General features: G+C 38.8%; 1 protein-coding gene and 1 long non-coding RNA gene across 4 annotated transcripts; both read right to left on the bottom strand.

Annotated features, from left to right (window-relative positions):
* Positions 1-1,349: 1,349 nt before the first annotated feature.
* Positions 1,350-6,943, bottom strand: LOC18431324 (Pectin lyase-like superfamily protein). 3 transcript variants are annotated; one of them, XM_020665612.2, is made up of 7 exons: positions 6,799-6,943; positions 6,588-6,697; positions 4,899-5,267; positions 3,770-3,890; positions 3,445-3,619; positions 3,287-3,354; positions 1,350-2,763 (listed from the first exon to the last, which is right to left on the bottom strand). In XM_020665612.2, the coding sequence occupies exons 2-7, from the start codon at positions 6,597-6,599 to the stop codon at positions 2,093-2,095; spliced, it is 1,416 nt and encodes a 471-aa protein (XP_020521271.1). In that variant the 5' UTR covers positions 6,600-6,697; positions 6,799-6,943; the 3' UTR covers positions 1,350-2,092. The 3 variants fall into 3 exon arrangements, with proteins under 3 accessions (XP_020521271.1, XP_088714924.1, XP_088714923.1); XM_088858798.1 differs by having other exon boundaries at positions 3,287-3,328; XM_088858797.1 differs by lacking the exons at positions 6,588-6,697; positions 6,799-6,943 and adding an exon at positions 5,377-6,571.
* Positions 6,944-7,371: 428 nt separating this feature from the next.
* LOC148783378 (uncharacterized) lies at positions 7,372-8,244 on the bottom strand. The gene is made up of 2 exons (XR_016049762.1): positions 7,982-8,244; positions 7,372-7,899 (listed from the first exon to the last, which is right to left on the bottom strand). It is a non-coding gene; the product is annotated as an uncharacterized LOC148783378 (long non-coding RNA).
* Between the last annotated feature and the right edge of the window lie 706 nt (positions 8,245-8,950).

Genomic DNA, 8,950 nt, shown 5'->3' with positions numbered 1-8,950 from the left:
AAATTGGAGCCATAATAAGATATTTAGGTTCATTACGAACATTTGAATCAAATTTCAAAAGATTTGATTCGGAACTGAGATATAATTCACAAAAACGGCTGAACCCTAACATTCATTCCATTTTGAAGCAACAAAAAATTCATATATAAAAAAAACAAAATGACAAATGGATCTTCCAGTTTGATTTGAGAGCTGAAGCTATGGGGATAAAAAAAAAACACCTAATTTGATCGAAATCAACCTCATTATCAACCGTTTTTCTTCTTAGGAACAAATTTTCGAGCAAAATCGACCACGAATATGTATAATCAAACTTGATTATCTTCAAAGTTTGAAGATAATCAAATTCAAACTAAACAAAATTTGACACAAAAACAATATAAATCGAGGGAGAAATCATTTGTTGATTTTCAAAACTCATAGGAAAGCGCCCAAAATCGACTGCAAGTCTTTATGTAATAGACCAAATTAAAACAATGATCGTGTGATGAACGCGATTATCTTCCAAACACACAAATTTTGACAAAAAAACGATCTAAATTGAGGCTTGTCAGATTTTTTAAAAACCCGTTGAAAAAAAAAAAAACATCCAAAATGAACCCATGAGGCATGATCTCCATTATTTTATTTATTTTTTCTTTTTTTAAGTTGGCTGGTTTAGACTCCAAATCGATTGGTTATGTACTGCCGATCCCGACAGGTGCCCAGTTCCGGTTTGACCTGCCAATTCCGAGTTAAACCGGCCTAATATTTGAACATTGTATCTATATTTAGAGTTGCATCTATATTTGATTATTTAAGTTTGACGTCTTGTAATTTGCATGAATTAAAAATAGGAAAAAATTTATATTGGGCCAAGGCTCTAAACAATCAAATTAGAGCCCGCCTCAAAAATTTCACAAGAAGAGGGTTTTTTTATGCTCAAATATTTTGATCATCAAGATGGACGGACATAAAAAAAAAAAAAAAAGATTTCAAGTTCTAGAAATTTCATAGATTTACTGCACTATTTTTTATTAAAGATAAAAATATATTTTAAAGCTGTCACACCATTTGAAGGTACATTTTACTTTGATTGTTTAGAGCCTCGGCTCTATACAAACCGCACCCTTTTGTGAGGCCTCACATGGTATGTGATAAAAGATCCACGTGCGACATCCCAATATAGGCATCTATTGAGGAAAGGATTGGGCTCTTGTCTTCCTCACCTTTTCACCTAGGAATCTAAATGCAGCGCAATGGTAGATAGAGAAGCATAAATAAATTAGAAGAAGAGGGAGAGAGATAAGAGATAAAGATAGGCAGGCATATTATATGGATTTCACATATAAGGCCAAAAGGACTAAGTGTAAGAAAAGACCCCCTTTATTCCAATCATATGCAACCAGCTGGGATACATAAAAATAAAATAAAAAACATAGAAAGTGATACAAAACCTTTTTTTTCTCTCTCTCTCTCTATCAATCCCATGTGACGTGGACTAAATTATTCGAAAAATATAAGAAAATGAAGAAATAGAAAGCAATAAAGAAAGGAGATGTTACCTCGAAAGGCCAACACTACCAAAATTTTTCCTTACACAAGAATCAAGAATGAGGCTGTACAAAGTGCCTGCCAGATGGTGCCACAATGGCCAGTAGGTCCCACCACATGACATCCCATTGGTGAGAGCTCTCTAGCCAACAACCAATAAGAACAACGCGCCCCCCCCCCCCCTGCTGGGCTGGCATTCAAGGAAGGAAGGTATGAATTGGGAAAGGAATCAAATAACCGAGGATTTATTCAAGAATTAGAGGAAGGGAGAAGAATTATTCCACCCAACAACCTGGTCTTCTTGATCCATTGTAGAACTGTGATAGCATGGTACAAGGGGTTTCTAGAGAGATAAAACAAGAGTGAGAGAGAGAGAGAGAGACGATCAGGACCTCTTGGATGATTAAATGCAACAATGGTGATGGCATTTTGTACAAGAGGCCTTTTCTACAGAGAGGAGAGAGGAAACAACAGGAGATGATTGGGGCCTCTAGGTTTGAAACAAATGAACAAGTGTAATGCCATCCCCAGAGAGAGAAAACAAGACACATCATCACACTCACAGGGCCTCAGCATGACCACCATTAAAAGAAGACAGGGAATAGCAAACTGATGAAGAATTGGAGTATTGGGTCTCTAGCTCTTGGCAAGCCTCTGGGACTACAACCAAAGTATAGCCCACCACATTTGAACAAGCCCAGGGCCTATCTGAATTGGTAGACAGAGACACATTTGACAAACATATCGCAGTGAAAGGAGCCTCCTCGATTCCACTCAAATTTCCTGCCAACCCAATTTTCTGGCCCACCAAATTTTTCACCGTAATTCGACTAATAGCAGGAAAAGCCTCAGGATTGAAACGGTCATCCGGGTGGGCCCCACAGTTCCCATCGAACCGAAGGGCAACTTCGACATTTTCCATCTCTATGTTGGAAACAAGGACATCTCTTACGAAACCACCCCTTCCCTTTGTTGTTGCGACACTAAGGCCCTTGCGAGAGTTGAAGATGGAGAGGTGTTCAAATAAGATGTCCGAAATGCCCCCGGACATCTCGGTGCCGAGGGCTAGAGCAGAACCCATTGGGGCATGGAGAAATAGGCGGCGGGCATGGACCCCAGAAGTGGAGGCACCATAAGAAATTCCATATTCATCCCACCCGCTCTTGAGAGCAATCGCGTCATTTCCCACGCTCACGACAGAGTCCTCAATGCAAACTCCTGTGCAAGAATCTACAGAAAGAGAGAGTTTGTGAGATCGCAAAATTGTGTTCTAAATATCTGTCGAGGATCAAATTTTTTAAGAGTATTTTGATCCCGGCCTCAGTATGGCTTGGGAGATGTTACAGAGTTTCTCTCTCTGGAATGAGTAGAAGACGTTCTGTTTCTCGGGAATCACAGAAAAATGCTGAATCTGATTCCATCTATGAAACCATGGTCCATTAAAGTCATGATTATTTGATGAAAATGGATGGTGAAAGATAGAGTTGGACCTTGCAGAACAGGACCTCAACAAGAAGTCCCACTCCCGATCACCATCTATCAACATTGAGGGTCACGGATCATGGCCTCTAACATAGTCCGTTGGACTGTGGTATTTCTATCTCAGGACCTTCCATAGTCTCTTGGAGTTTAGTACTCTCTCTCTCTCTCTCGCACACACACACACACACAACCCACCCCACACCCACACCAACACCAACACCAACAACACACAAACACATAATTACAAAAGATAAGAGAAGAAAATACATACCTGGGACTATACCATCTGTATGAGAATTTGGAGCAGCTCGGACTGCAATGTTCTGAATTAGTACATTGCTGCAAAATTTGCCAATAAATATGAATACAAAACTGATACTTCCTCAATGACACTCAAATTTTTTTGGGATTCTATGGTATTTGACATACCTGCAATAAACTGGATGAATGCTCCAGGCAGGAGCGTTCAAGAATGTTAAATTCGAAATCACAACATCTTCAGAGCTTGTAATTTCAACAAGGTGAGGACGACTATAATTTAAGGAACCAGAATTGAACCAATCCCACCAAACCGAACCCTGACCATCAATAGTTCCATTGTCACCTGCGATAATCAAGAGTGCGAAATGGAAATTCATAAATTTTTCAACAAAAGAAGAAAGTAATATGAGCATTGAGGGACAAGAGATTATAAGATTTTTCTTTTGATAATTAGAAAGTAACAAGATTAATACTAGAGAGAAGAATCATTTACCTGTTATCACGACATCCGTCAATTTCTGGCCGTTAATCAGGCTCCCATGGCTCCCACCGGGGAGCTCTAGACCTCGACCATATGAAGGTAATGGGTCAATAACTGGCCAATGAGATGAATCCTGCCAATTCAAGATGAGAGAGAATCAATATAAAGAGAATCAAATGAAAACTAATCTAATTTTCCTCTTCTTTCTTTTTCTTTAGTGGGTAAGCTGAGGTTAGCCAGGCCCCACCATTGCTTTATGTTGTTCTAGAAAGTAGAGTACAAATAATTGCAAAGAACAATCAAGATACAACCTTTTCTTGTTTTTTATTTTTTGGGTGGGTATGATGGGATTTACTGTGTCCCATAAGCTCTAACCACTAATCCAAAAGGCCAATTTCCAACAACTAAACCCTACACCTCTACCCAAATTATTGCATAGAACCACCGACAGCTGGCAAAAACAAGCAAAATGGAATTGGGTTGGTTGAATCTTTTCCAAGTGTAAAAATTATTGGGGTTTATGCAAATAAGAGGAATAATACTTCATGTGCTGATTTTGCAGGTTCCTGCTTCAAGAACTTGGACCTCTTTTACTCTGAATCATCCCTTGGATATTCACCCTCCTACCTCTCTCATCACAAAGGAGATTAGAGATAGTAAATGAACTTAAGAACCAAAAGTGTGGGAAAAAAGATATTCAGATACAAGAAAGAAATCTCCCCTACATTCAAATAAAAAAAAGAAGCAAATCTTTTAATTGAACTTTTTGATTTTCTTGATCATTTGTATCCCTCTGATTTATTAACTACGAAAGAAAAATTTAAGACAAATTGACAATCAACTTCAAACAAGGCCAAACACCGCAATGCCAGTCCCAAAAAAGAACAAAAGAAAAAACAAAAAAGCAAAGAGAAAAAGGGCAGTAATTAGGCAGCCTATATAAATTATACCCATCACAATCACCACCAGCAAGATAAGGGCCTTGATCCACTACCAAACAAACCATACTCTAAATGAAAAATCACTTACTTCCTATAGTAAATAATTCCCAGATAGTTTAACAACATGGGCTAAACAAAAGAGGACCACAAGAGAGAGAGAGAGAGAGAGAGAGAGAGAGAGAGAGAGAGAGAAATGAGACCTGTGAACCAAGTATAACAGCATCTCTATCCAAGAAGAGAGTGAGATGACTGGTCAGGTTGAAGCTTCCAGTTAGCCATTTCCCTGCAGGTACATAGAGCTGGGCTCCCCCCTTGTCGGCAAAAGACCTTAGGTAGAATATGGCATTTTGGAAGGCAAGAGTGTTCAATGTGAGGCCATCACCAACAGCTCCAAACTCTAAAATCGAGACACTGTGAGGCCTTGGCCGTAACACCCTGTTATCTTGACAACCCCCTCTCTCTTCTTGTATTAAGTTTGTTTTTTCGTCTCTCTCTCTCCTGGCCCCACCATCCCCATCTCCAATGGCATTTGCAGCAATGCTCAGAAGAACCAAAATTATCAACAGTTCCTGGTAATAGAAACAGGCAAACGAACATGTGTTACGAAAAGGAAATTCACAAACAAAAATTAACCAAATACTACTTTTATTATTAATTGATTCTTCAAATTCTGATTACCAAATTCATCATTTATATAAATACAAATTTGGAAGTCGGCCGACATAGAATAAGGTGGTTATTGCTATAACTTGACGTCGTTTATAGTAAGAGAACTTTTTTAACAGGGTCAATATGAAGAGTGTGAATGATAGAATATTGGTTCATTCATGGTAGGAAGACTATTTGGTGCTTTGATTTGGCACAAGAGAAGGAAAAAGGAAAACTAGGTGATTTTGTTTTTGGAAGAAAGGCCATTGATTTGGCACAAGAGAAAAGGAAAAAGGAAAACCAGGTGATTTTGTTTTTCGAAGAAAGGCCAATCTGTTAGGTGCAGTAAAAAAACGGGGAACCCGCGCCCAAGAGTTGCAGAGAGAGGACTGAAATTGGTTTAAATTGGAGCATTGGCAAGAGATAGTTGACAATGAAATTTACAGAGCCAAGGTGGGTACAGAGGGAAGAGAGATGTTTCGCATCTTTGACAAAAATTGTAGAAGAATAGCTGTGAATATGTACAGAACGAATAACTCAGAAAGAGTATAAAATCCAAACAGAAAACTACAGAAATCTGAAGACTGAAAATTTGAAAAGGCTCTTAAAGAAACCAAGGCATTGGAATTTAAGCATTTTGGAGAAGGAAAAAAAAGAGAAAAATAGCTGAGAGACAGAGGAAATTATTAGAAATGGATCTCATAGCCAAAACTCAAAAATTCTCACTACTAGGTACATTAACATACTGTTAAAAAGAATTTAAACAACTGGACTATATTTGATTCACTCATCCTAATGCATTTGACATGTAAGATTACTGAAAAGGAAAAAAACATTAAAAATTACAAGAAAAATGCAAAAACCCATATTTACAAATTTTCGAAATGTGAAAAAAAAATTGTTCGGTTCTAGGAAGAAAGAAAGAAATATCACACCAGAGATCCCATAATTAAAGATAAAAAAAGAAAACCAACATCACTAAACAAGCAAGCTCCACGGCTGCTAAGAAAGGAAATAGTCAATTAAAAACTGAAAATATCCCTGAATCAGTCCCAAAATAAAGAATTTTGCCGATTTCTGATATGTTAGCTCCACGTAGCCCATCAAACAATCGGAAAAACATTGAAAAGTAATCCATTTAAACAAAAAAAAAAAAATATCAGAAAAACCATAATTCACGATTCCACAAAAATATCAGAAAAATGAACTTAATAAAACCGAAAATAAAAGAACGTACTTACTAGCCTCTTCATGAGCAAAACCGCAAAGCCAAAGATGAAAGCTTTAGAGCCGACCCCTCAAGCCAAGCCGAAGGGAAAAAAACGAGACGGTCACTCTCACCAAGAGATCGCTGAAATGAAAACCAGAACAAACGGATAAAAGAAGGAAGAAAAAACCTGCCTTGAAAAAACCGAAAGCACAAAAATGGAAAGTGCAGAGAGAGAAGCTTACGCTCTGAATTCGCATTTATCGCAGGAGCCCCAACAGTAATTGCGCCTCGGCTCCAAGCCGAAATGGGTTCATTACGAAGAAGAGAGAGAAAGAGGAGGAGGAAGAAGAAGAAGAGTGAAGAGTGAGAAGAGTTTCTGTTTGTTGTGGAGAGAAGAAGAGGAGGAAGGAGAGGTTTTTATTTTTTCGATTTATTTGTTTTTTAAGGAGTGTGAATTTTAATTTCCGAGTGTTTTTTTTGGAATTTAAAAAAAGAAAGAGGAGTTGGGAGAGTTGCTTGGGGTTTCGAGCGCATGTGGATGCCAGGACAAGGGCGGGCCCACCTTCAATCATGCCTCCCCTTGCTAGCCTGGACTCACTCGTCTCTTATTTGGACACTGCACTTTCATGCCTTAAATGCCCCTCTCTCTCTTCCCCTTTCTTCTCCCTCTCCTTCCTCTCTTGTCAAGCCCTGGCACCCTCGGTCGGGCTAGCCCTAGAGGGGGCAAATTTGGTCTCTTTTTTTTTTTTTTTTTTCCTCCGGCCAAGGCTAACCAGGGTTTAGCAACCGCCCAGGCAGGCCCAGCCCGTTGCCTCTTTTATTATTGTACGGTAAAAAACTCATGTACGCTTAGAACCCCTCTCTTATTGCCAATATTTCATTTCTATTCCTCCTGCCCATTCTCTTACATTTTTTTTTTTTTTTTTTTGACAAGGACACTGAATATTATTAAATCAGCATAACTATTACAATAATAAGTAAAAATAAATGAAAGGATACAACCAACGAGTCTAGATAAGCTCCTTTCTTAACCTAGTCGTCCGCACGTCTCCGTATACATGATTGAAGCTAAAATTGTTGCTCGAAGAGCGATCTATATAATTTTCAGCCATAGGAACGTGGATGCCAAGGAGGTCTAGACACACACAGATGCATCAATTGATAACATTGATAGAGTCCCCTTCTAAGATCAACGCTTTTCCAAACCTTTCTCCTTCCAAATCATCACATCTTGCAACAATGCTGTCATTTCCGCTTGATTGGTTGTAACCTCTCCACACGGCGCAACATGGCAAAAAAATAACCTTCACTATCTCTAAGTATGCCACCCACCCCTGCTTTCCCTGGATTGCCAGGTGAGGAGCCATCAAAATTAAGTTTTAAGCATCCTAAAATTGACGAAACCCAAATACATTGTAGTCTTACCTTAATGAATCTAAGAGATACCAAATGATCAGTATTGTACTTAACATCACTCTTAGAGACTCCCCAACCCTCCTTCGTCACTCTAAACCAGCTCCAAGTTCGAAACATGATTTTGTTTTTTAATTCTGCCAATTCCACAGACGCTCCATTAAAAGTCCTTCGTTTTCTTTCTAGCCACATCTCCCATAAAATAGCTCCTCCAAAGATATCCCATAACATTCCACCAATCTTCGGAATCCTGCATATCTTCATCTCATTCACCAAATCAAATGAACTAACCTTTTTGCCTTGTAAATAAATTCAGGACCCTCTTCTCTCATGGATATAACCTTTCATGTCTTCGATAAAACTGGGCATTATTAGCAAAGATGTAGCATGATTGAGAGAATTTCACCCCTGCATACATCGGAAAGGCCTCAATTTTTAAGATTGCTGCTTACTGTGTAAAGTTGAAAATTCTGTGTATAATTCACAAAAAAATCGTTTTGCTTCTTGTTGTCCAATGTGTCTAGAGCCCTTAATTGGGTTTTGGATTGCCCACTAATTGTACCAATCCAGATCGGCTCGCTAAAAATTTCGTAAAAAAAGATTAATAAAAGAATGGTATTCGGCAAAGTCCGCAACGCTAGATCAACCACCCACCGTACCGACCAAAATTGACAATTCCGTATCCCCAAGTGGGAGAATGCACGTCATAAGATTGATAATTCTGTATCCAGATCGAAAACACCAACATGGTGAGCATAGGGTACCTCGATGGACAAGCTGTGTCGTGTACCATGGACAAGATGTACCTTACAGGAATGCACATATCAAAGTAACCTATCTCTTACATGCATATACATTTGAAACTTGAAAACAACCTATCTCCACTCTCCACTCTCTAGTCTCAGTCACAGGACACAGACGTGCTTGGTATTTGATCAAATCTTGCAGCGCAACCCATCAAGGAAAAAGTTTATATGAGGT

This window comes from Amborella trichopoda, chromosome 2, assembly GCF_054954075.1.
Source record: "Amborella trichopoda isolate Santa Cruz 75 chromosome 2, AtrichopodaSantaCruz75HAP2 v2.0, whole genome shotgun sequence".
Classification (NCBI taxonomy): Eukaryota; Viridiplantae; Streptophyta; class Magnoliopsida; order Amborellales; family Amborellaceae; genus Amborella; species Amborella trichopoda.
Note: the sequence above shows the minus strand (reverse complement) of the source record. Positions and strands in the feature narration are given on the sequence as shown.